The sequence below is a fragment of the Paramacrobiotus metropolitanus genome, unplaced genomic scaffold, assembly GCF_019649055.1.
Source record: "Paramacrobiotus metropolitanus isolate TYO unplaced genomic scaffold, Prichtersi_v1.0 Parri_scaffold0000040, whole genome shotgun sequence".
Taxonomy (NCBI): Eukaryota; Metazoa; Tardigrada; class Eutardigrada; order Parachela; family Macrobiotidae; genus Paramacrobiotus; species Paramacrobiotus metropolitanus.
In genome coordinates, this window is record NW_026570260.1 from 1,078,749 (window position 1) to 1,103,404 (window position 24,656).

The 24,656-nt window shown below is 44.3% G+C and overlaps 7 protein-coding genes across 14 annotated transcripts; 4 read left to right on the forward strand and 3 right to left on the reverse strand.

Annotated features, from left to right (window-relative positions):
- Nucleotides 1-31: 31 nt before the first annotated feature.
- LOC129590464 (uncharacterized) lies at nt 32-10,881 on the reverse strand. The gene is made up of 5 exons (XM_055485707.1): nt 10,611-10,881; nt 7,020-7,952; nt 6,536-6,759; nt 4,353-6,235; nt 32-310 (listed from the first exon to the last, which is right to left on the reverse strand). Exons 2-4 carry the CDS (start codon nt 7,651-7,653, stop codon nt 4,628-4,630), a joined length of 2,466 nt encoding a protein of 821 aa, XP_055341682.1. The 5' UTR covers nt 7,654-7,952; nt 10,611-10,881; the 3' UTR covers nt 32-310; nt 4,353-4,627.
- LOC129590468 (dnaJ homolog subfamily C member 27-like) lies at nt 36-4,454 on the forward strand. Of its 5 annotated transcripts, XM_055485714.1 has the most exons (8): nt 36-744; nt 840-953; nt 1,592-1,756; nt 1,846-1,955; nt 2,323-2,551; nt 2,653-2,772; nt 3,383-3,549; nt 4,076-4,454. In XM_055485714.1, exons 3-8 carry the CDS (start codon nt 1,691-1,693, stop codon nt 4,212-4,214), a joined length of 831 nt encoding a protein of 276 aa, XP_055341689.1. In that variant the 5' UTR covers nt 36-744; nt 840-953; nt 1,592-1,690; the 3' UTR covers nt 4,215-4,454. The 5 variants fall into 5 exon arrangements, with proteins under 5 accessions (XP_055341689.1, XP_055341688.1, XP_055341691.1 ...); XM_055485713.1 differs by lacking the exons at nt 36-744; nt 840-953 and adding an exon at nt 1,241-1,425; XM_055485716.1 differs by lacking the exons at nt 36-744; nt 840-953 and adding an exon at nt 1,241-1,425 and having other exon boundaries at nt 1,592-1,729.
- On the forward strand, nt 10,241-14,902 carry LOC129590467 (ADP/ATP translocase 3-like). Of its 3 annotated transcripts, none has more exons than XM_055485712.1 (8): nt 10,241-10,859; nt 11,074-11,334; nt 11,601-11,925; nt 13,290-13,406; nt 13,515-13,565; nt 13,726-13,787; nt 13,854-13,934; nt 14,284-14,902. In XM_055485712.1, the coding sequence occupies exons 2-8, from the start codon at nt 11,116-11,118 to the stop codon at nt 14,494-14,496; spliced, it is 1,068 nt and encodes a 355-aa protein (XP_055341687.1). In that variant the 5' UTR covers nt 10,241-10,859; nt 11,074-11,115; the 3' UTR covers nt 14,497-14,902. The 3 variants fall into 3 exon arrangements, with proteins under 3 accessions (XP_055341687.1, XP_055341685.1, XP_055341684.1); XM_055485710.1 differs by having other exon boundaries at nt 10,250-10,859; nt 11,057-11,334; XM_055485709.1 differs by having other exon boundaries at nt 10,257-10,859; nt 11,113-11,334.
- Nucleotides 14,903-15,050: 148 nt separating this feature from the next.
- LOC129590469 (protein lifeguard 1-like) lies at nt 15,051-18,953 on the forward strand. 2 transcript variants are annotated; one of them, XM_055485718.1, is made up of 8 exons: nt 15,051-15,484; nt 15,563-15,772; nt 15,960-16,038; nt 16,192-16,245; nt 16,508-16,598; nt 16,763-17,026; nt 17,255-17,354; nt 18,529-18,953. In XM_055485718.1, the coding sequence occupies exons 2-8, from the start codon at nt 15,667-15,669 to the stop codon at nt 18,579-18,581; spliced, it is 747 nt and encodes a 248-aa protein (XP_055341693.1). In that variant the 5' UTR covers nt 15,051-15,484; nt 15,563-15,666; the 3' UTR covers nt 18,582-18,953. The 2 variants fall into 2 exon arrangements, with proteins under 2 accessions (XP_055341693.1, XP_055341694.1); XM_055485719.1 differs by having other exon boundaries at nt 15,051-15,477.
- Nucleotides 18,954-19,968: 1,015 nt separating this feature from the next.
- LOC129590505 (uncharacterized) lies at nt 19,969-21,339 on the reverse strand. The gene is made up of 3 exons (XM_055485773.1): nt 20,741-21,339; nt 20,372-20,638; nt 19,969-20,300 (listed from the first exon to the last, which is right to left on the reverse strand). The coding sequence occupies exons 1-3, from the start codon at nt 21,011-21,013 to the stop codon at nt 20,208-20,210; spliced, it is 633 nt and encodes a 210-aa protein (XP_055341748.1). The 5' UTR covers nt 21,014-21,339; the 3' UTR covers nt 19,969-20,207.
- LOC129590503 (uncharacterized) lies at nt 21,098-23,316 on the forward strand. Its single transcript, XM_055485769.1, has 2 exons — nt 21,098-21,905; nt 22,173-23,316. The coding sequence occupies exons 1-2, from the start codon at nt 21,435-21,437 to the stop codon at nt 23,229-23,231; spliced, it is 1,530 nt and encodes a 509-aa protein (XP_055341744.1). The 5' UTR covers nt 21,098-21,434; the 3' UTR covers nt 23,232-23,316.
- Nucleotides 21,927-24,562, reverse strand: LOC129590504 (uncharacterized). Its single transcript, XM_055485772.1, has one exon. The coding sequence runs from the start codon at nt 24,330-24,332 to the stop codon at nt 23,244-23,246; it is 1,089 nt and encodes a 362-aa protein (XP_055341747.1). The 5' UTR covers nt 24,333-24,562; the 3' UTR covers nt 21,927-23,243.
- Between the last annotated feature and the right edge of the window lie 94 nt (nt 24,563-24,656).

The following is a 24,656-nucleotide window of genomic DNA, read 5'->3' on the forward strand; positions in this document are numbered from 1 at the left end:
CTACAGCTGGTATCAGCTCTGATTTTCATGACCGACCATATTCTGTTGGAAAGATGCTGTTGGATTGGTTATTCTGTTTTAGTTTCTCTTGGACGCACGCGAACTTTGGCTTTAAAATTTATTTTGACAGTGCCACTGTCTTGCACCAAGGGAAGGCGGCACCGACTATTAACAACTTACAGTAGATGCTTGATGTACGGCGTCAAGTGAACGTGAACAGCACTCGTACTCAGCGACAAGTCCGCTTGAACGCCAATCGACGGTGAAGGATATGCGATGTCAGCTGGATTAATCCAACCAACACAGGACACTGCCAACAAGATGCGCATTAGCAGGCTAAATCAGGCAAAAATTAAAAGATTTTTTACGATCCTGATTTGAGGGATGTCAAATTGGTATCACAGAAAAGGGCATTTGCCAAGCTATTCTTTCTCGACATGTGTAGAATTGCGCATCCAAGGCAAAAATTGTAGAGTACCTACTGCAAAACGGTTAAGCGATCTGGACTGAGCGATCTGCGATATATTTAAGAGTTGGAACTGACAGTTCCCTACGACGAGGGACAGGACTGTTAATCCCATCTGTAGTTGTATAGCATTCGTCCTCGCTTCTGTACGTGACCTTTACTCTTAGGAGATCAGTGTATGTTTGTTCAGCTGTGTTTCCGCCTTTACGTCTCCATTGTACTCATGACTGCATTCGTTCAGAAAACGATTCGTCGGAGCGGTCGGATTCTATTTTTTTGTAAGCTTAAAGCTGTGCAAACCATGTCAGTGTCAGTGGCACAGCTGTCACGGGCAGATTCTTCGAAGGGCTATAACTACGACGAATATTTTTAGGAGTTATTACGAATAATATTTGGAGACGGTCAAAACAGCTTCCACGTGCTTCTTGCCCAACTGAAAATTATTTAGCAGAATTAGCGCTAAAATTCGAAGAAACAGGAGCACAAGGTTAGATCACAAACTGATAGAACCTCCAAAACTCTTGGCTCTTTCTAAGCTAAGCACAAACTGTTGGGTTGATGAGTAAGTACTCGTACCGTCGTATGTAATCACTTGCTAGGCCACTCTACCTCCGAAAATTTTTCTATCGCCGCCCTTGGATTCTATAATCGTAACATCGTTTATGACCATTAATAGTGCGGAATCAAATGATTCGATTTTACGCCGCAAAAACACTTGTGTAATGTCACTATCGCAACAAAATTCAGTTATACGGTGCAAGAAGGGAACGATGTCTTTGGGCCTTGGTGGTTCCATTGAACTGCCGCCACTGTACTTTTATTGTGTTTTTGCCATAATAAAAATAGTAGTTACCTTTCCCTTTAGAGTTAGATTAGTTCGTTTAAATCACACTACATTTACTGGATGAATGTGAAAGCAGCGCGAAAAAATCTTGATAACTGAGACTAATAAGTTATAAGTACAAGTGCATCTAGTGAATCTGTTAATCATAGGTTACTGACTTGCTTCTATAGCTTTATAAGCCTCTACAGATTACAGATCTGTATTAGAACTTTACAACTACCACAATTTCATGCCACCAATAATTACGTGAGAAGTGCACTAACTGGAATTTTGCTACTTAGCTTCCCCGTCATTTGGCGAAAGAATTATTAATCTGTACGGCAAATAGTGATCCATTTGTATTGATTTCTTCCATTTGTACTTCGAACCGGCTGTGAATAATGAAGAGAGGGACACTTGTTCCCGAAACGGCGATTGCGGTGTGTGGAATGGCCGGTGTAGGAAAGGTGGTTTTTCGAAGATAGAAATGTCCGCAGGGCGACTTCACACAGTAACTATCTGTACATTTAAAGACTTTTTTGGGGATTTTTTATAGACCAGTCTTCTCCGCGAGATGCAGGATCCCGGCCAGCGCTGCGTAGAACAGTGCAACAATTCGACATGGGTGTGTGACGTTGTCGTTCTCGCCAGTGGGTTTGTAACTTTGTATGTCGCACCCTAATCATGTATGCTCAACTACTGGTCAGTTGTTCGAGTTGACGCCGAAAGCAATGCACCCATTTTTCATAAAACTTTAGAAGGAACATGAGAATCCAGAGCGAGTGCGTTTAACCTCTAAGATCTTCAAAAAGCAATCAAAAATGATTTCCAAATTTAAAATTATTTTGTTACGCTCAAGGCATACAAATATCCAATGAGCTCCAACCCATACGTCTGAGCGCCTTGTAAGTGTTTCTGTGCTAGCCTCCAGTCTGGTGTGTGCATCCATATGAAACAAAAACTGTACATTATGAAAATCCATAATCACCGCACTGACGATTTCACAGTGTACGAAATATTATATGCTTTGCAGAGGATCTGCGGGGCAGGTGACCTTTTACGACCTGGCCGGTTCGCCGGGCTTCTTGACCGGACGGATAGCGGTATACGCTCATGCCTTTCAGCAGATACGCGGAATCATCTTTGTCTTCGATATTGCCGAGCGGCGCTCCTTTGACGCACTGGAGACCTGGTACAGGGAATTGGATACTGTCTTCCCCTTGCACGACCGCAACTTTGTCAAAATACTCGTGGGAAATAAGGTAGCTTCATAGCAGCTACATAGTTGTCAATTATTCCAATCACTTCATTTTGCTTAAAAAACGGTTAACCCGGAGTCGATTTCTTCTTTTCGACTAAGTAGCTGGATCGACAGATGTTGAGCACCAGTGTGAAAGAGATGGAGAACTGGGCGGACGCTCGTGGATTTCGTATTTGTCTGACTGCGGCCGTTGATGGGCGGGGCGTCAGCGAGATCTGCCCGGTATGTGTGGTAATCTTATCTTATCTTTGGTAATCTTATCAGACACTTCAAAATTGATTCCTGTTATAACTCACCAAATATTAACAATTAAGCACAAATTCTCTACTTGCCATTTACTGTATCTCCTGAGGCGAGTGTTTGCCTATGGAGTAATTTACAAAGTACTATTGAATATTAATGAAAAAAATTAAGATAATAACGAAATAATAATAGTGCTAACATTATTAGCGACGTAGGAGCTTAATTTTGGTTATTGTGTCACATTTTTACGAAGATGAGGAAACTTTCACAAGCAATTAAACTGACTGACGATAATGCGCTAACGAGCCAACCAGACTGGAGTTTTAAAAGTTTAAAAGCTTTAAAAGTTTTAAGACTTGGCCCACTTTGTACCTACAGTGCCAGACGGACGATAATGCCCTCATTAAGCTAGTAGACGACGCCTTGTGGGCACAAACATGTATTTCTAGTTTTGTGGCAGTATTTTTAGTTTTGTGGCAGGGCCACAAATCTGGAATCTGTATCAGCAATTCACTGCGCAAGTTTTTGAAACGATTGCTATCTGTACCAAATCTAGCATAACAATATTAATTGCTGTATTCCGTTGCAGTTTGTGTTATCCGCATTGGAGGAATCCATACCTCTTGACAATAATTCAGCTGGAGAAGGGCAAACCGCCAAACACGAGGTTACCCCGGAACAAGTGTTCTCTGTCTACCGACTGCTTAATGGAGAGAACGATTGGGAGCGACTGGGGGTCCCGGTTAATTCCAATATGTATGCACAGGGCAGTTAGCACATTGCTACTATGAGGCAGAGACGCTGGTTACTGCAGTACGAACTGAACATAGGGCAGATTGCGCTAAGCTCCAAAACCGATTAAGAAACCGATTAAGAATTCGACCGATTAAGAGTTTACAGAATGGCTCAACTCAGAACTCGGACTCAGAATGTACTATTGGCCGATTTTAAGCCACCTCCTACCGAAACTTCTTAATCGCAACCGATTAAGAAATTTCCGATTTGCAAAATTCCCGAATTTTCTTAATCGGTCCGATTAACAAACCGATTAAGAAGTTGACCGATTAAGAAATTTCTCCGAGGAAATGTCTTAATCGGAATCGTAATCGCTCAGAATTGCTTAGCGCACTGGCCCCATACAGTAACCTAATACCGTAACAACTAACGTTGATCCATGTTATATTAGGCTTGGACATTGCTGTCTTAATACGTGATGCTTTCTTGATGGCAACCCTAATTGTGTCAACCAGAAGTTTTACCTCCTAATGAGATACTCGCTTAGGTCGCTTATAACGAAAGCCTATCGAAAGATCGCCGCGCAGATTCACCCTGACAAATGTCCACTGAACCGCAGCGAAGACGCCTTTAAACTGCTCAGCACAAGCAAGGACGCCTTAGCTGCACAAATGCAAAAGCCATAAACGCTATCAAAGACTCGTAGTTTGCCGGTTCTAAATCATCGGTTTAGAAGACTCGTTGTTTAGCAAAATTTCGTGGTACCGAAGTCATCATCTAATAAATTAGAACCAGTGATGTATTTTGTATTTTAATTTACGTACTTGTATTTGTCATCTAAAGCCTTCCACGCACTTGAAAACCGGCAGTGTGGACTCAAGCCATTTTTATATGTAGCGTTTGCCGTTTTACTTCTAGAACATACAGAAACGTAAATTCAAAAAGAAAGCGATTGTACGATTAGTAAGTTAACAATAATTAGGTAATCGCTTTTGCTCATTGAATCCTATCGATTTTCTTGCAAACACTGAACACTGTTACTCATAACTCGTACAAACAATTGAAAAAGTAGGAATGGGTATCAAAATTCACAAGTGCTTTATACGGCAAATGAACCGAATTCTCGCGGTCGAATTAGCCGTACAACACACTGCGCCGCCAATCGATCAAACTTGAAGTAAAATTTCTGATATAACTGAAGCACTAAGAAGTGACTATCAAAGAAACTCAAATGCACATTTCTCAGTTTCAGCATACTATTGAACTCCGGATTGGGATGCCTGACGATGTAAACAGCAGATTTGACCTTTCTCCGGCGCGCTTTTTTCAGATCGTACAGAAATGCCCGCACATATAAACGCCCGCTCACTGGAATTCCTAGAAAGCGGGTGACAAATACGTTCAACGCTTCCTCCTCCTCGTCGTACTTCACTGAAAAGGTCACCGCTCCCAACATATACAGCTGGCGCGGTAAGCCCGATGCATCCTCCAAAATGAAAGTTTTTTCTTCGCTCTTTTTCAAAGAATATGGGTGAATTTGCGGAAGAACTTCCTTTAAAGGGTGCCGCTTGGTCTCGGCGTTGCTTAACATCCGCACCACCGATTGCCACTGTTCGTATTCCTCTGCCGTGCACTTCCGGCGGTCGGAAGATAGCGTGATCCGTCCGATGGCCACCTCCTGCCACCACCGCCGCCGGAACACCGCGACGACCACACTTAATTTCTGGAGGTCGTCGTTCTCCACCGTGGTGTCGAAGCGCTCCTCAATGGGAGTTACCCGCTCCCCCACCCGCTTTAGAGGAGTCCGCTGCTCAGCAATGCTGACGGAGTTCTTGACGACATAAAAACGGACGAAGATGTTGCTGTCCTCCGGCAGCGGTAATTCCTCGGCCTTCTCCAGCATACACCACAGTGTGATTCCCGGAGACCCGGAAAGGGGCAAAGACTTCAAGGTTAGGGTAAGGAAGCCGGTTGCGGCGGTCTCCCCACGGCGCCATGGCTTGCGGACAATCCCCACGAACTGATGCACCGGGATTTCTTTGAAAACCGTCTCCCCGGGGACCTTGCGCATTTCTACCCACAGTGCTTGTTCTTCGCTGTTCTTACTTTTCTCCGAGAGATTGACTTGTCCGAAGTACGAGCTGAAGATGTGCAGCCGCTTGAACGCAAAGTAAACCGTCACCGTGTATTCGTCCAACAATGTTTTCTTGACGCTCTCAAAGGTCACCCGCCGTTTGATCTCCGGACTGACGGTAATGATCTCTTCCGCAGATTTCTTCAACAGTTTAATCAATCTGCCGTTGATATGCAGGCAAACGCTAAAGGTTAGCCAGCCGGTCCGCTCCAATGCCCGGCATCGTTCGAGCAAAACTGTTAGTTTTTCCGGTCCCTCTTCATAGCGCAGTCCGATGACAACGGTGCCGAGCTCCCTTTGGACCTCCTGAGCTTTGGGTGTGCGGAGCTCCACCCAAGTGTCGGTGCCGCCAAGGAGGTCGTAGCGGTCAAAGCTGATCTGAATTTCGCCGATCAGTTCGTCCGAGCCGATCTGATAATAGTCCCACACTTTGATGTGCAGAAACTGTCGAAGTAGGGTCGTGATCGGCGGGACATCGCTTAGTTCAAAAACCTCTTTCCATATGGGGTTGACCGTCTTGGGCATGATACGGGTGCGAAGTTCCGAACCGGCAGCGTCCGGTTTCAGGAATACCTGTTCGAAATTATATGGAATTCAATCGCCAGAATGTTCATCACAAAATATTTTTTTTGGTTTGATGCAGGGCATATAATTCGACAAAGTAATGTGTTGCTAGTCCTACTAATTTTATGCAACAAGTTACGCATGCATCTAGCGTATTATTATCCATATACATACAAGTAAGCCGTTTTAGCAGCTGCCGTTGGCTGACCGGCGCTACTCATGTAGATTATGCGTACCTTGTAGCAGATAAAGTAAAAAGCAATATTTCTGGCTTTGATTTTATCATTTTTATGTACAGTAATAAGCAACCTGACAGTAAGGGTCGGATAGACCGTTGGCATCCAAACCGGGCAGATTGCTGGCTTCGATGATGCTGATGGTCAGCGTCTGCTTCTCGATATCCGCACGGAATCCCACGTGGATGCGCGGCCCCACCGATGTGATGACTTCTTTTATGGGCTTTTTGATGCCACCCTGTAGGTACTGCTTGGCCAGATCTTTGGTGAATTTCGATGTGGCCTGCTCAGCGATAGCTAAAGGCATTGAATGTACACGTCTAGAAGATATCGCGCTCCTAGTGCTATAAGTCTCTATAAATGCTGAAAATCATTCTAATTATTGTATAAAAACTGAACTAAACTGAGCTATATATATATAGCTGAGAGCCATATATAGCTGAGAATTAGACTGGGCTGTTAGTTGAACTTTTAAAAGGCGCCGGACTAAAACGATCCACATAATTCCAGTACTTCTAACTTATGGAAACAGCAGTCCGCGATTGCCGCATTATTACCGGAAAATCTCATCGTTTTTTGGTTTTCGAAATACATATGGTTCTTTTTCTGTTTGGATCCTTCGGTGTCCTTCAACACCAGTTTAGGCACCACAACCGGCAGATCATCCAGCTCATTGACGTCGAACTCCGTGGGTTCATACAGGTCCCCATCGGTCATCTCTGTCTCTTCCTCCCCGACACCTTCGTCTTTCGCGGTGGACCGCAGCCCAGTTGCCAGTCGCACCCCGTTCAGCGCCGCCCGGATCCCCCAGCGTGCCGTTCCGCGGAACAACCAGTGCGTTACCTTTCCGCCTTCCTTCATACTCTCTTCCACGTGCGGCCTCATCCGTTCAACAAACGCCCATCGTTTATGGCGCAGCTCATCCAGATGTTCCTGGGCGTGCGGTTGAGCGCGCTGAAGCTGCGTGCGAACGAAGCGGCGCAGGCGCGTTCCAGGGCGCACTGGTCCCGGTGAAAGTGTGCGCGGGGTGGTGGATGGGGCGGACACCGAGGGATAGGTGGCGCTGGAGATTGTCCCGGGGGTGGATGATGCAAGGGGCTCTGTGTCCAAGGAGTCGGTGAACGAGCTGAGATCGTATAGATCCAACGGCACCGACCGCGTCTCATCGAAGGAATGCGACGACACGGACATCCTGGTACCCGTTCAAAGGTCATTGGTTCGTTTTTGTGGTCGCTTCTTTTTGTAGGATGCTATATATAGCTAGCAGCTAGCTATAGCTTTGTAGCTAGCGCTTGCCTTAAAAACTTCTCTTATGAATTTGGCCGCTGCGTTGAAGCACGTTAGGTTACATTTCGCGTTCCAGTTCTTAAAGGCATCAACGAACGAGCTTGCGCAAGCACAGGTGTATTCGATCGCTTCCCACGCGGCAGTACAACAATCTTCCTCTTTGTGGAATCACGGTGCAGTACTACAAGCTGATGGCTGCAAGCCTGCAAACAACTTAGTATTAACCGTTTTGTCGTTAATATTACTGCGTACTTTTTACTCTACTGCGTACTTTCATACTCTAGTACTTTTACGGGTTTTTGTGGTTTGCATTGGAGAATATAGCTATTACTCTGTTATTGCACTTAATGATCGTGAGAAAATGTAAGTAATCAATACTTGCTTGGAATTATGTAAATGTTGATATTTTTTATTGCTTTTTTAAAAAAAAGAACAAAAGATATGTGTCTTCGAATTTGACCCAGGCCACGTACCCGAGGTTATTCGAGCACTGTCTCGTTGGATAAACGCACGCTAACTCACGTAAAAAATTTTGGTTTTAATTCATAGAATCGAGAAAAAAATTATGTTCACTCCGTCCACTACCTTTCCCTACGGCTTTTAATCCGTACGTCACTACCTTTTGCACCACCTTTCATTTCGTGCATTACGTTTCCGGAAACTAAGTACGTTTTTCTCGGTAACTACCTTTGACACTGCCATTCATTAAATTTTGGTACCCTATCGATCCACTACTCTGCACCTTTAATTTCACTCGGTGCGCTCACGTGGCAGCGAGAATTGAAATGTGCAAGTGTTAAGCAGAAGATTTTGCGGAGGTTAGGGTGAAGAAAGTTGCTGTTCAAAGTCAAAAAACGGTCGAGACTGTGCGCGTTTTACCAGTTGGCGTTCGCGGCAGAGATTGCTCTTTATGGAAAAGACCCAGGAGCAACTTCTTCCAGAGGAAGAGATCTGCGAAACAGAGTCGAAAATTCATTCAAAAACGGACTGCTCATTGAGTGCCCAAACCCTGCGAAGAAAAACCGGCATACGGGCGCTGAGAGTTGCTTTCCCAAGGAAATTCGATTTTTAACTGCTGATGTTAAAACTTTTAAAACTTTTAAAACTTTTAAAACTTTTAAAACTTTTAAAACTTTTAAAACTTTTAAAACTTTTAAAACTTTTAAAACTTTTAAAACTTTTAAAACGAAAAAAAACGAAAAAAACGAAAAAAAGGCAGTTACGGAAATAACTTCAATGAGAAAAAATTCAAAAAAGAAAAACTCGTGCACGCAGAAGAAAATGAGTGTGAACTGGTAGTGTACAGAGTACGTAGTCAGAGATAGTGCTCGAAAATATAGGCTACTTGTACCGAATGAAAGATAGTGCAAAAATGTAGCTAGGGCACGGAATGAAAGGTAGTGCAGCAGGCAGCGTACGGAGTAAAAGGTAGGGAAAAGGAGAGTACGGAGTGGTCACTTAAAATTATACAATTGACCAGTACATATGTACTTTGTACGAGCAAAATAATATTCTATGTTGCTTATTGCACTGCTGTATTAAGTACAAGATCTATACTACGCGCGGCGCCCCATAGTTTTGAGATCTCTATAACCATAAAACTTCTGGAAAAACGGACAACGCCATTAGATCCGGGATAGTTCAGAAGTGGCCGGCACGTGTTTTTTTTATGAAAATATCGACCCGGCATCAACCCGGCATCAAGACAGATTGATCCAACCCATCTTAAAGGTCACCTTGAAACTTAGAAATATTTGCCTAGATACACTGTACAATACTAAATACCAACTGACATAATTATTACATTAATCAAACCGAAAAATAAATAAATTATTGTACTTATTCAAACACTCGCCTTATTCAAACATTGCTGCCGGTGTTGCCGAGCTCGAAACACGTTTAAAATCAACCGATATAAATGTAAAAATATCAAATACAAAATCAATACGAAAAATCACTGGACGAGTGAGTGACCGAAACACTATCACCGACCACTGAGCGGAATCTCTAGATGAGTGGGTTACCGAGCTACCACCACTGACCAGTAAGAAAAAATCACTAGACAAGTGAGTGACCGAAACACCATAACTGCCCACAGAGCGGAATTTCTAGGTGAGTAAGTCACTCTCGTGGGTGATTAGATTCGGAATATGGTTTTTCGCTACGAAAATTATGGTTTTCGCTACGATTGTAATATGGTTTTTCGCTACGAAAATTTAATAAAAAATGATCTGTAAAGTCAAAGTAATTGCGTTCGACTGCACGAAAGCAAAACATCCATTTTTTTTATAAAATTTTTCTTATCGGGCTCTTCAGATTTATCCGTTCTAAGTTAACAATCCGTAAACCGGCCTAGGAGTTTTAAACCCAAGAAACGCGGAGGCGGAGCCGAGGCTGTTTCTTGTATAATAATAAATTCGGTGAACTATTTATCTGACAAATTTAAAACCTTAACAGATGTAATTTATGTATTACAATTTACTGAAAAATAATCATCTTTACGTTACTACTCTGTAGTAGTAGTATTAATCCATTTTTCAGTTTCAGGTAGTATTATTCCTGTTTCCTTGTCGGTTCCGCCCCGTTTGAACATCATAGTAAAACCGAAAATCATGAAAAAGTTTATGAGAGGATGACCAAATTAAAATACGAGATTCCAGTTAGCACATGTTAGCACGCTTTCAGTTTTAAATCAATGTTTTTTCAAGCTTTTTTTGCCAGAAGCAAAAATACTGTTCGTATGTCCGAGAGGAAGCGCCAGCATCCCTTCAATATTACACCGTACGTACGTACGGCATATGCACCCACCGGAACAGTGCCGTACAGTGCACTGAGTGCACACACAGACCACAGTCACTTACTGCGCCATGACAGGCAAAATTTAACAGACAGAGAAAAATGGAATTTCCCAACAATAACAACCGCACATGGAACAACTTTCCGCACGACTTATAACCGGTCAGAATGGAACTGCGATAAGTCGATAATCATTCATTTTTCATTTTACCCGAATAAAATGTGGATCAAAACACTGTGTTACAACATCCCTTTCACTCATATTTTGATGTTGTACGCTCACCAGTTACTGGCAGATCCTGTCCACTAACCAGGTAAGTGGTGCTAATAATTTTTCGATCGAATACTCTTACAGTCTTACTGTTATACTTAACGGTGAGCGCCATAAGCATCACTGTGGTAACAGTCCTCGCACTACACGACAGTACGATCTGCTCGATGTGTCCCCACGTGGACTGTGTATTTCTCGCTGCTGATTATGGAGATGTAACGGTCCTTGGTCTGTTTGAAGAGACTCGGTTGCTGTAGTTGCTTGATGTGATCGTGAATGCGCATCCTGTGTGCTAGAAAATGCCCAAAGACATCAACGACCACATTGACGATGCGAAGAAGGACGTGAAGAAGAGCGTGGCCTCGGCGGCCAACAAGGTGGAGCAGACGGCCAAGAAAGCCGCCGGCAAGGACAGCACCGCCGTCGGCTTCCTTAAGGACTTCACGGCCGGTGGTATCGCGGCCGGTGTGGCAAAGACCGCCGTGGCGCCCATCGAACGCGTAAAACTTCTGCTACAAGTGAGTACACAACGCTGAGCAAAATCGAGTCTGGAACTGCGCTTTCTTGGCTATATTGTTTTATATGTTTTTTAAACGTTCGTCGAAACCGCTCAACAGTATTCCTCGTAAGTCTGACCTGTTTTTCATAGTCTTATATCGACATGCAGGCAGCGGGGCTGATGGACAGACAGCGAAATACATTTGTCATGTCGCGTTGCAACTCTGCGGGTATATCGATGTCACGGGCGACCGTGCAGTGTGCACTGATTTGTCGGTGTTTGCAGGTACAACATGTGTCGAAGCAGATTTCGGAGGACAAGCGCTACAAAGGCATCATCGACGCCTTCGTGCGCATCCCCAAGGAGCAGGGCGTGGCGGCCTTTTGGCGCGGCAACCTGGCCAACGTCATCCGCTACTTCCCCACGCAGGCCCTCAACTTCGCCTTCAAGGACCGCTATAAACAGATGTTCCTGTCCGGGGTGGACAAGAACAAGCAGTTCTGGCGCTTCTTTGTCGGCAATCTGGCCTCGGGCGGCGCCGCCGGTGCCACATCGCTGCTCTTCGTCTATCCGTTGGATTTCGCCAGGACACGATTGGCCGCTGATGTCGGTAAGGGATAGATGATGATGCCGACCTTTAGTGACTGTTTTCAAAAGTGATAGTGATACCCGGGAGTCAGGGACGCATTATTATTTCGTAGGTAACAATGCTCCATCGTGGCATGGTGGCCGGTCATGCCACGATGGAGCTGCCGGTTTACTCAAAAAACCTGACAGCAGGAATGCACAGGAGGAACTGAGTAATCAACTTGTTTCTCAGTTCCGTTATTTTACCTTAGTGACCAATAAACTTCATGTGTTAATGTACTTCATTTTAGATTAGATTGCTCGTTCCATTTTTCAGTTGCTAACTTGTTCTTATTTTCCGCTGTGTGGTTTATAATTAATGGCGCAAGTGATTGCAGTAAAGAGAACTTTAAAAAAATCGGCATTTCAGTTTCCGCGCAAATTTCCACATGCAGCTAGGCTGGCTGTGAGCTGGCTAAATGGGATTAGCAAGAGAAGATGATGCAGTTCTAAATATACAGGATTAGCTGTATTGTTCAAAAGCTTTTTAATAAATCTGTCCTTTTATATCGCAAAGAACGAGTTTGCTGTTAACTAAAACAACAGCAGTTGAAATACTCTTTGTGCATCTGTGTGCACTTTCAGTATGTAAACTGTACGATGCATTTACAGATATTGTACCAGTCGACGTGCAAATAAAATAAATAGAAAATTAAATTGGACATTTTAATATAAAAATAAACAGATAACAATTTAAAAAAAGAACAAATGACTAAAAACTAAATATTGAATAATATCTGTAAATCTGATGTAATGCGATTTAATTAGCAGCTGCAGCCAAATCTCTTAGCGCGGTAGTCGTAGTATCAGGAAGCGGTTTTCAGTGTCCAACCACAAACACGGTTTTAAGACAGGCTCCGTGTCCACATCACCAGTGACTTTAATGATATTTGGGGGAAAGTGCGTATCGATGACAAACGTAACCGACGCAGCGGATTCGATAGGTCATCTAAACACTAGGTAACCAACACCGTGGTACCATAAAATCATCTCCACAACAACCCCCCCCCCTCCCTAACCAAAGGGGGCGGGAGGGTGAGAAGAAATTCTCAAACTTATTCGAAGCAACCAAAGACTAACTTCACTCTCACCACGACTACACACACAATCTTACTGCTTATAAGCAGAATCCCGTGCAACATCACTGCACCAAACCACACAAACCGACCACTGCCCAACCACCAACCACCGATCCACCTTTCATCCTCCTCCGCTGCCTTAACCGGAATTAGCTCCGCAAATTCTATTTAGGAAGGGGTTTTTAGTGTCTAGCCACAAACACGGGGAAATGTTTTTTACGATGCAGGTACAGAATCGAATTAACCTAATGCGGTCTCATCGGGATAGGTACGGGAAAGAAGGGTGGGGAGCGAGAATTCAAGGGCCTGACGGACTGCATTATGAAAACCTTTCGGAAGGATGGGATTACGGGATTGTACCAAGGCTTCGGCATTTCCGTCGGCGGTAAGCTATAAGCAGTGCATGTCTTACAGCCATAATTTGACAGCGCTTGGTGCGCAGAGTGCTTTACAATGGACACTAATAATTTATTTGTTTGTTAACTTTCTTCAGGTATTATTATTTATCGAGCAGCGTATTTTGGAATGTATGACACGGCTAAAGGTAAACTAAGCGCATCTACCGTAGTTAATTTTGTATTACACAGATGACGTGGATCGTGGGAATGTTTTGCAATAATTTAAAAAAATTTTGCAGTATGTGCAGTAATTTAATCTGCAGTGCGATTTATTATTAATTATCTATTGCTGATTTTGTTCTGCAGGGATGGTGCCGGAATCGAGAAAGCAATCGCACTCCAAAGGCATGCAGTTCCTTATCAGTTTCGTAAGTCTGAATGGAATTCGCAGTTCGTGGTGTTGTACCTTCATTATCGATCCACCGGCTTCGTAGGTAGTGGCTCAAGTTGTCACCACCATTTCCGGTATTTTGAGCTATCCCTTCGATACGGTTAGGAGACGGCTCATGATGCAGGTAAGACCAAGAATGACTTTAATTAGCAATGAACCATTTAGTGGATTACTGGATTCCAAGAGTACAATTTTAAAATTGATGCTTTCCTGCACAAGTTAAAGTATTACACAAAATAAAGTATTGTAAATCAATACAAATACGATAAGTTTATGTCGCAATGATGTTGTTTAAATACAGACGTAAAAAGGTAATTGAACTAAATTTATCAAACCGGAATGCGCTGAAAAAGTGGAAACTTGAATAAAATAATTTCAAACGAAAATAACTTTGCACTAAAAAGAAGGAAAAGAAACCAGATTACTGGACCATTGTATTCATGTCCAGTTACACATTTGTATTGCTGATATAGTCGGGTCGAGCGCGGGAGGATCGCGTGTATCGCGGCACCGTCGACGCCTTCGTAAAAATTACCCGCGACGAGGGCAGTCGGGCCTTCTTCAAGGGCGCCTTCAGTAACATCCTGCGTGGCACCGGCGGTGCCCTCGTGCTGGTCTTCTACGATGAATTCCGCCGGTTGCTCTTCGGTGGTGAAAGCAGCGGATACAGCGAAGGCGGTGGATAACCGGCGACGCTGTTTATTCCACAGCCGCGGCGACTGCTATGGGTTTTCTTGCCAGGCATTGGTTATGCCGCCGGGAAAACGGTTGGTGTGGAAATGTTGTGGTTGGTGAGAGTTTTGCTCGGATTGGATCAAATTAGAATGGCAGTACCTTTTTATTTATTGGGCCAAGTCCATTTTTCCTGGGATCTTGTTAGCTTTATAGACACAATCATTATTCTGTTGTAATTTATATCGCTCATGTCAATGATGTTGTTCGTATTTTTTCATGTGAGTCTAGCTTGTTTCTGATTCTTTTTTATATTTCGAATTTTCTCTTTTTTCTAAAATTTCAGTAAGCACGAGCGCATTTTTTCTTCAAAATTTAGCTTGTTTGTCAGGTATTAAAATAAATCTGAATAATAGGTGATTTGCCTAAACGGTTCCGACTTAAATAAATTCTTTAAATATTTTCCAATCGGGATGTAACATTTTTAACTGTGAAAATTGCAACCAAATTTGCGTGAGCGGTTTTTCTTACGACGTCACTTTGACCAGCCGGGTCTGACAACTTCAAGAGACTACGCATGCTTTCCCAGTGGACTTTATCCACAACACAAAATTTAAGAACTGCTCGAGTATTCTCAAAGCGATGCATCATAATATTGTAGTGTGTTAGGACCGGCGTTGGCTTACAAAGCATATAATATAGAGAACGCAGCTCATGAATCAACAAACTGGGCCGGTTTGGCGATGGAATCTTGACTTGATGAATGCGCCGAGGGTGTGCGTTCTCGTTCGGCGGAATATAAAATTATTACAGATTCTGTAGGCTACAAACCGGTTAAGCCATTTGATTGTGCAGTGCGTACTGCGTAGTTTCACGTGCCGCACAGCGCTCGCGTCTAGCGCGTATACAGCATCGATCGCGTCGACTACGACTTGAGGTGTAGCGGAATGCGCTAGCCTTGGCCAACGCGCATATGATATTAATATATTCTAGGGGTAAACGGTAGAGTATATCTACATTCTACATTGTTGGTGCTAATAAATAATCTATTATTTCGGACGCAGCGAAGGATTTTTGCAGAGAATCGGCAGTTTTGATTGCGAAACGTTATCGGTGGCGTGATTAATTGCATTATCTGGTTGGAGGATTTTTACGCGGGCATTGTCGTCGCTAGTGTGCGGAAGATGGGTGAAAAAATGGAGCCGATGATGACGGACGGGCGAGATTATGATGTGGAGACAGGGAATCCCAAGGCGCACTACAGCTTCGACGAGACCTCCATTCGCGCCGGTTAGACGTCGATTATTTCCCTACTTGGTTTCGCGAATTGTAAAAACAGTTTCTTATAACGGGCTCCGTTTGTTTTATTTACGGCAGTTAACTGCACTCACTTGCATAGAAAATTGGGCAGGATGTTCTGCACCTGAGGAAATTATAAAGAGAAAAGCATCTATTAACTTGCACTTTATTTTGGTAGCGTTCGTACGGAAGGTGTTCGGCATCGTATCGGTGTTGCTGCTGATAACGACCGGATTCATTGCTTTGTTCATGTTCATGTAAGTCCGTGTAAACTGTAAACATGTTTGATTAATACACGATAAGCAGTTAGAATAAATACGTCTGCATATGCGCCTGTTTGTATCCAGTAATGGAGACGGAAAAAATGAACTATCACCAATGTTAACGTTGTCTTTTTTATACTTTTGCAGTCCCGAATTGCATTATTTTGCCGCCACAAACCAACCGATGATGATTGCGTCAATGTGAGTTAATCTGGTTTTTGTAACCTTATAATTATACTATTATATTGTTATTTATAGAACAAGATACCTCTAGTGCTGAAAGAGCTAAAATAGAGTGAAAAAGTTTTAATATAATGCGCTGTTGATGCGATTTTTTGCCGATTAAATTGTTCTGCGTGTGTAGTACTAAATAAAACAAAAGTTAGATTTCGGCATAATAATACTCACACTGAAATTAGAGTCATTTAGGACTATCTTGTTACACTACAAATAATTTTTTCAGGGTGTTAACATTCGTCATTATTATCGCTCTGGCCTGCTTCCAACAGTTGCGCCGGCAAACTCCCGTCAATTTCATTCTGCTCATTCTCTTCGTGAGTGATCACGTTTTTTATATCTTACTTAACCGTTTTGTTTTATTTGAAATCGTGAGGGTATAACAATTAGAAACAACATTATTTTCAACATTATTTTTTATTTTCAACGTCACATCTTATTTGCGTTTTTGTACACTTACTTACCACTAGCGTGATTGCAGACATTGTGCATGAGCTGGATGCTGGCGACGGTGACGGCGTTCTACGAGGTGGAGTCGGTGCTCTGGGCAGCCGGCGTAACGGCCGTTATAACCATTGCGCTGACCATCTTCGCCATGCAGACCAAATGGGACTTCACCATAATCAGCGGTCTGATGTTGGTCGTCATGGTCGTCCTGCTATTCTTTGGCATATTCGCCGCCATTTTTCAAAGCCGCATTTTGCATGTCACCTACGCCGCCCTGGGAGCCCTCGTCTTCGGCATCGTAAGTCGGTCCCCACTCTGACGGTTACAGAAAGGCTGAGAAAGCCAATATAATAGGCCTTTATTTAATCTGACCAGATAAGGTTGGCAAATTTTGTTTTTAAAACAGGAATTATATATAAATGAAAGTAATGTTCTCAGTTATCCCATGAAGTACTTTCCCTTGTCCGTTCTTTCTAGTTTTTAACCTTTACATTAACCAAACAAATGAGCGCGGTTAATTTTGCAGTATCTGGTGATCGATGTGCAATTAATGCTTGGTGGACAGCACACTTACTCGGTGTCACCGGAAGAGTACGTCTTCGCTGCCCTGAACATCTATCTCGACAGTAAGACAAAATAAGTATCCTAACTATTACAACGGTCGTTTTTAGGATGCCTTTAAACCAGAGGGACAATAGCAGTTTTGGGTGTATTTCATTGCCTAAATTTTTTACTACGAGATTTTGTCGCTGGGACCGCGTATACAGATATCGTATACGAGGACGAGCTTAGTACATATGATAGACAAAAAAACTAGCGAGAGAATCTGATAACCATGCCCGGCCCGTGCAACACGGGCAACCACCCAGGTCTGTCAGTGCTGGTAAATACATCACATTTAATACAAATAATCACCCCAGTATTAAATACCGCACGCTTTATTTCTTACAGTAAAACTTTGACTTTGTAGAACCACATGTGAAATTTCAGAGTACTCACTTTTTACCCATTCTGAAAGATTTTTTAATTTTAGTCGGAGTATTTGTCACATCGCTAAGTCCGCTACGAGTGTTTCTTTTTCGCTTATTTTTCTGCATCAGTTTTTCTGCTTCCCGTTGCTCGAGCGCTGCGATTACTTTACTGTCAGTCGCAATAAGCCCTGCTTCGGCGCGCAGACGAGAATCTTTAAGTTTTCTCTTTTTCTGAGGACGTCGCTGGCAGGTTCCTCCACACAATTCTCACTCAACGGTAGGCCCGAAACAACGCTGATACTCGTGAAAGAAATCTCCATCGCAGGTGCAGAAAACAAACTGGCAGGTAGCCGTACGTCGGTGATATTCTCAATTTCTCATCGTAGTACATCTCGCCAGATGAATCTTTATATTTAGATGGTAATTTTATAACATTACTATCAAGAGATTGGTTAATTAATGTCAGTCACTGGTTACTGGAAATTTTGCGGAGAACCAATTATAAACAGAGTTATAAAACCAAAACAAAACTCGCATTTAAATTTCAATACGAGTGTGCGTTACCGTAAATAGCAGACCGTGTTCAGCTAACGGCTGCGTGACGGCGCGCGGCTACCGCCAGCCTAAGGTGGCTGACAGTGTTGCACAGCACGCAAATGGTTATCAGATTCCCTCGCTAGTTTTTTTGTCTATCACATGTACTAAGCTCGTCCTCGTATCGAATATCAATTTGGTATTCGATTGACATAATATTCATATCAGGTGCACCTAGGCAGTCATTTGGCAACCATAATGTAGTTAAGCGCTTTAACGGTTTCCTTGATTGCAGTTGTCAATCTCTTCCTGAAGATTCTCATCATCATCGGAAACACAAAAAAATAAACGATGAGTGCTGGAATTGTTGTACTGAAGCCATATCGCTGCCGATAGAATGATAGTACTGTAATCATCCGCATCGCTAGATCGTATATCGTGTACGTACGCATGTGATCTTTTGACCCGTCGCTGCTTATTGTTAAATATTTTTTCTATTTTTGCTTGTTAGAATATTAGTTTTCATTTTGTTTTTATTACTGTATAACACTATAAGTACTAACAGGCCAAGTCGGTTATATGGAGTGTTTTTATAGCGCCGCGGTTTGGATCTCTACGAAATGTGGCATTTTATTACAGCGGAACAGTTGTTCACTTGTTACGCTCCGCGAAAATGAAAGTGCACTGTGCTTTCGTTGAACTGAAGTAATTAAAATCATTACATCTATGTACTACAAGTCTAGGCAACAGTCAGCAGTTACAAAAAAGCCAACGCGGTCGGACTGCTGAAAAAAATACCGGTTAGCAACATATTTCACATTGGTACACAAGCGTCCCAAACCAAGTCCAGCATCTGCTAATTGGCTTGAATTCTATTTGCACCACATGTATTTACGGATTATGTTTACATTACCAGGAGCCCGAATAAGGAACTTGGTATCCGATCCACACGCTACAATACTGGCTTCTTAAGCCCGCGCTGTTATTCACGGTCAGGTAGGTATACGTCCTTGACCAGTTTGGCCGTCATCTGTGGGTCGTTGCCGTATGTGGTGTGTAATACGGCACAACTGGCGCAGGAGCATCGCACACACAGTTTGTGTAGCTCTGGATGCCGCAACGGCTGCCCCTCTCGGCATACAGCATAACGCTCCCCACCGCTTGGTGACTTCGATTCCTCCAGTTGCTGCACGCGGTGGTAGCAGTCACCAAGCGGGTCACTCCCACCGCCGCGTGCAGAAACAGGCAAACGACAATCGCTACCTTCATATTATGGTGGACATCACAGAATAAGGGTAATGTCACCGCCTAGATCGGGTTGAGCTTTAACGGGATGTGTACGGCGCCACTGGTTGGCCCCCGAATAAATTGCGACAACATGTAGAACGAAGTTGCGGTGTGAAAAATTTGCGGATTACGAAGATGTTAAGCTGAATCAGCATTTCTGCCATTTGATTGCAATTATAGATGCTGTCTTTCGTTGCACTGCTTTGCTTGTAATTTATCCTGTTGAAGTGTAGAACCTTTTGATCTCATTACACATGGAGAAATCTTTATAGAAGTACTGTGATAATGAAGGTACTGTAATACTGTAATAATGTACTGTAATAATGAAAGTTCATGACCTTGGAGAATTCTAGTGTACGAATGTCTAACGTATAGGACTTAACTAAATTGTTTTCAGACAAAGATTATCCTTCTTTTCCTAGGACTCTCAACTGAACAGTAAGCCATTTTTATTGCACTAGCTGCCGGTAACGCTTCGGCAGTACTTTGCGCTTTCGAAGTATTGAATTGTGGAATGACGGCAGAATGTTTGATGCCTTATGGCTGGCTTAAGATCACGAAACAATTCGTCGCCGTATATCTCACCGGTGACAACAACACAACAGCCTTCAAAACGATGCAGAACGTCAACTGTGCCCTTGATTGTAACGCAACGTACACTAGTATCAGCAGAAAAGACGCAGCACGTCACGCTGTCAAGGGGGCCCTGATTAATGCAGCTTCACGACTATCAGTGGGCTGTTCCATTAGTTTAGCAACAACCGATAATTCTGCCAGGCTCTGTAAAGATAATAATGAGCGCTTCCTCCACATAAGAAATCGGCGTAGGACGCCACTGTAGTTACACGCACCTTATTGAGTTCCTGATGAACTTCAAACAGCTCTTTCTCCTTATCAGCGATATAATTCTGCATATCCCGTATCAAGGCATTGACCTCACTGAAGTAGCGCATGGCCTCCGCATTGGGATCGCGGTGGGATTTCTGCAGCCACTCGGCGTCCGTTCTCCGATTGCCGATCTTAATCTGCAGGAACTCGATTTCACTGCGCAGCAGTTCAGCAGAGTGATGCATATCGGCCGTCTCGGTTTTCCACGTTTCAATGACCTTGTCGAAATCCTGCAGAATGGTGCATTTCTTTCCGCGATTATCTCAAAAATATATGCAGGTGCACAGAAAACATGTAGGAGCGTAGGAAAATGCAGTTGAACATAACCCTACCGAATTAAAATGATCGATCAGTTGCACGCGTCGTTCGCGTAGATGCTCAATTTGCCCTTCCACATGAGAGATCTCCGCCCTCAGATTGGCCACATCTACGCTGGCGTGCTTCACCAGAGCGTGTTCTAGCTCCGTGAAGACTTCGGCGATGGCAGGTACAAAGTCCACGATGGCTTCTTCGCCGTAAGCACGGCCGAGTTCATCAAGAACGATATAGACCGCTTCGGCAGCGTCATACACGTCACTAATATTGGAAAACGTAACGGGTTTCATGGCGAAAGAAAAGCAACGGAAAACACGGAATTGTAGGAAGGAAACAAAGAACTCCCGCTCACGCGCACGCTATGTTACCGCGTAACAAGGAATCTGCCAGTAGTTTCTGTACTATGTCGACCAAATTTTTAAGATTTCGCAAAAATTGAACGATTTCAAAATCCAGTTGGTTTTTCTACGAAAGCGTGTGCATTTTATGGGGGTTTCACGAAAAAGTTCTTGCAGAACGATTTTCTCGAAATTCCTCTTTAATGCTGTGATAACTGAGCGGTATAGCGAAACACTAAAAACCATGTGCACTGGTTCAGGAGCCGCAGGAGTCTCCAACAGTACTCCCGCAGTAGACTATTGATGACCTTTATGAAAACGCTTGTAACAGACGTAAAGCGATCACTAGTATGCCCCACCTTCACTTGTTAAAATGTGTGTGGAGGACGTGATCCAGGACCCCAGCGAACCGTTTTTTCCGCATCTGCTTTTTTTGGCAGCCAATATCAACGCCAGCGACCCTTTTGTCACCAACACCCTCAAGCACCTGATCCGGAACGCGGATTTTATGGCTTGCGTGCGACGTTGCAGTCTATTTGATCTGCGCGAAAAGGAGCACGAAGGCTGTGTAGATGCGAGCGCCACTCACTGGCTGACGATGCTGCTGTGGGATAGCACTCTGGCCGTGCCCACAGTGGCTGTGGAACATTTTCAGACGCTGGTCAAGGCCAAATCATTCCTGATGCCGGTGCTGGTGTGGGTGTACGTCAATCCGGAACTAGTCGGTAATAAGAAGCAGCGTAAACGAGCTCTGATGGAACTGGAAAAGGTCTGCTTAGAGAAAGTATTTAAACCCTTACAGAGCAGCGCGGTGTGGCGGCTGGAGATATTTGGGTTGGAAAAGGTGATTTCTTTTCATTCGAATTTATTCAGTTTATCCAACTTTTCAATAAAAATATGTTTATGTACGATATAACTCAAATTTCTTCGTAACTGAAGGGTGTAAATATTTCAGCTACAGTACAGTTTACGACAATTTCGAATTCATTTTGCTAGGGTAGGAAATTTTTTCTGCAGCGACAATTCATTATCAATTTTTGCACTCTTAAAACGATGCATCATCAAATGCAAGTTACACAAGGAATCATCGATCTGAAAGCCCTTTCCTTAGGAAGGTCGCAAACACTTCAACCGGGGATTATCCTGGCTGAAGCAGCAGGTGACCTTTTCCGCTAGCAGAGAGCTGGATCCGGCACTCGTCGCTCCAGCCGTGACACAATCCATCCAGCCGTCCCTGTACCAAATACCATCCGCGACGGTCACGCCTACCGTCATTTTTGCTGCTCAAGGCGATTCTGCCAACCGCCCGCCCCGGACGGCTGCCAGCCAGAACGACAAATCCTTCTTTCCTTCCAGCTCGGCCGCTCTAGACAGCCGCATCAAGCCAAAGCCGCTTTCACCATCCAGTAAACTGCAACTGATCGGATATTCGTACGAATGCGAGAGTGCCAACCTCAAATATGGAAATGTGATAGCCAAGGATTCGCTGGTCCTCACGGATCCCATCACTCGGGACGTGCAGAGCCTCAGTGAGACAGCATTGCGCAAAGCCGCGGTACAGAACCACCACCCACCCGGTGTCTTCACCACGGACGCCGATCGAGAGGCGGCGGTGCAGCGTCGGCGCATGCAGCGGACACTCAACGCCACCGAAGCGGAGATCGCCCGCCTCTTCCGGCAGCGTATCGGGACAACTTCGCGTAGCTTCCGCTCCGTCCGCTTTGTTGACACCTTCGAGGAGTTCTCGACGGTGTCAAGCTTCCACGACAACGGCTCGGTCATAACGGTGACTTCGGGGATGAGCGGCGCCAACGGAACCATCTCCGCCGCTAACGACGGTAGCTTTTTCTCTACGGAGAATGCTTCGTCCTTTATTCTGGCCGGTCGGGGCATCGAGTACTCCGGAGGTCAGATCAACGTGCTCCAAGTGCCCAGCGTCGTTCCCGATCCCAGCGTTCAACTGACGGAAGCGACGCCCACACGTTCCGATGTGGTGGATGCACCAACAACCACCGAGTCAACGTTCGATACGAATCCCGAAGTTCACTGTGATGTGCATCCGACCGATAGAAATTTTTCTGTACAGAATGTCTACCACCCAGCGGATGCTGCACGGGCTTATGTGCATTTTGAATCGGCCGCTGAGATGCGAGTAAATGTCAACTGTTGAAAGCAAATTTTGTCATTCGTTCCGTATTGTTAATTCGGCAACTCGTATTTTGATCGAGTTTATCACGTCATCTGACAGATTCGCTCCGGTAAAAATAGCAGGTAGATTATGCTGCATGACCTTTGCAGCAGCATTCCTCAATACTGCACACGCTTCAAATCTATCATTTGCATCCGCCAATGAAAATACTTTAACAATCCCTTCCCGCCACAAGTTTCGCCCCAAGTAATCGCACACTCGCGACAAAAGATCATTGACGCTATACTGTATTGCGAATTCTAGGAGCTCGCAACCGCACCCTTGAACATCGCCTTCCACGAAATCTCCTTTGTACAACATTTCCTTGAGCGCCTGCAATGTCGAGCAATCGAAGCGCTCCATTTTCCATTCATTGTCCAGACTGTCGCACACCTGCCGCAATTGCGGGCTCCAGTCCGCCAGATGGGCTCGGTGAACCGTAACCTTTCGTCCGTCCCTCCCCACCAGCGCCAAATCCCACTGCGGCACTTCGTGAATCGACGACACCGACCGTACACCAGACACCGTGGCCAACGCCGGCAACAACCTTATCTTTACTCCCAAGAAAAGCGCCCCACCCGGGAGAACGGCAGCACTGAGCATGTTGGCCACATTCTTATGGTGCAGCCACTCCACTGACTGGGTGTCACCCTCTCCGGCGTCATTGCGCAGGCTGTATACCGATCCGTCGAGGTCGACTGCGCCGCGGCGGAAGTCCTGTTCCGATTTATACACTTCGTAGCCGGCTTGAACACGCAGCTGGCTGCCAATGTTGCCAACGTAAGTTAAACGGATGCGGAGGTGCCGGGTGCGGGGATCTTTGCGCGCCGGTCCCCAGTGCAGACACAGGCGCCAGGTGGTGTCGGCAGGGCCTTGGAAAAGGGAGCCGGTGAGACCGAGACGGTTCTTCATAACTAGGGCGGCGTTGTCGATCTTCCAAAGATACGTAGTGGTTAAGTTGACGACGTCAGACTGGTGACTGTAGCCGGGCTTGACGAGGGCGTCACCTGCAAAAAGGTCGTCGAAATCTCCGGCTGATGATCGGGCAAGGAGGCTGGTAAAGGATGGATAATGTGATGCCATCGAGTCTGTGCAACAAATGAACTGGAACGGAATACTTAATTAAACTGCTATGCAGGTTTAAATTGACGAAATCGCTTTTTCATCGCTTCATCGCTTTTTCATCGCTTTTTTCAAGTGTTATCCAAAACAAAATATCATAATTATACTAATGATAAGATGTATTTGGCAAAAACAAACGTCTGAGGGGAAAAATAATTTTAAGAAAAATTAAAAGTTGGAAATTGCTTATAATCACGCCTTCGCGTTGTATTAATGTATTTTAAATACATTAATACATTAAACCACGCAAAGCATGGTAAATACAGTATTTACCATGCTTTGCGT

Coding starts and splice junctions, on each gene's coding strand:
- LOC129590469 (XM_055485718.1), top strand. CDS start 15,667: ATGGGTGAAAAAATGGAGCCGATGATGACGGACGGGCGAGATTATGAT. Junction 15,773..15,959: donor CGAGACCTCCATTCGCGCCG/GTTAGACGTCGA, acceptor TTATTTTGGTAG/CGTTCGTACGGAAGGTGTTC. Junction 16,039..16,191: donor ATTGCTTTGTTCATGTTCAT/GTAAGTCCGTGT, acceptor ATACTTTTGCAG/TCCCGAATTGCATTATTTTG.
- LOC129590505 (XM_055485773.1), bottom strand. CDS start 21,013: ATGAAACCCGTTACGTTTTCCAATATTAGTGACGTGTATGACGCTGCC. Junction 20,639..20,740: donor TGATCGATCATTTTAATTCG/GTAGGGTTATGT, acceptor ACCATTCTGCAG/GATTTCGACAAGGTCATTGA. Junction 20,301..20,371: donor TTCATCAGGAACTCAATAAG/GTGCGTGTAACT, acceptor TTATCTTTACAG/AGCCTGGCAGAATTATCGGT.
- LOC129590504 (XM_055485772.1), bottom strand. CDS start 24,332: ATGGCATCACATTATCCATCCTTTACCAGCCTCCTTGCCCGATCATCA.
- LOC129590464 (XM_055485707.1), bottom strand. CDS start 7,653: ATGTCCGTGTCGTCGCATTCCTTCGATGAGACGCGGTCGGTGCCGTTG. Junction 6,760..7,019: donor AAAAACGATGAGATTTTCCG/GTAATAATGCGG, acceptor CAATGCCTTTAG/CTATCGCTGAGCAGGCCACA. Junction 6,236..6,535: donor TATCCGACCCTTACTGTCAG/GTTGCTTATTAC, acceptor AATTTCGAACAG/GTATTCCTGAAACCGGACGC.
- LOC129590503 (XM_055485769.1), top strand. CDS start 21,435: ATGTGTGTGGAGGACGTGATCCAGGACCCCAGCGAACCGTTTTTTCCG. Junction 21,906..22,172: donor AGATATTTGGGTTGGAAAAG/GTGATTTCTTTT, acceptor CCCTTTCCTTAG/GAAGGTCGCAAACACTTCAA.
- LOC129590467 (XM_055485712.1), top strand. CDS start 11,116: ATGCCCAAAGACATCAACGACCACATTGACGATGCGAAGAAGGACGTG. Junction 11,335..11,600: donor GCGTAAAACTTCTGCTACAA/GTGAGTACACAA, acceptor CGGTGTTTGCAG/GTACAACATGTGTCGAAGCA. Junction 13,407..13,514: donor CTTCGGCATTTCCGTCGGCG/GTAAGCTATAAG, acceptor AACTTTCTTCAG/GTATTATTATTTATCGAGCA.
- LOC129590468 (XM_055485714.1), top strand. CDS start 1,691: ATGAAGAGAGGGACACTTGTTCCCGAAACGGCGATTGCGGTGTGTGGA. Junction 1,757..1,845: donor GAATGGCCGGTGTAGGAAAG/GTGGTTTTTCGA, acceptor GATTTTTTATAG/ACCAGTCTTCTCCGCGAGAT. Junction 3,550..4,075: donor GTCCCGGTTAATTCCAATAT/GTATGCACAGGG, acceptor ATACTCGCTTAG/GTCGCTTATAACGAAAGCCT.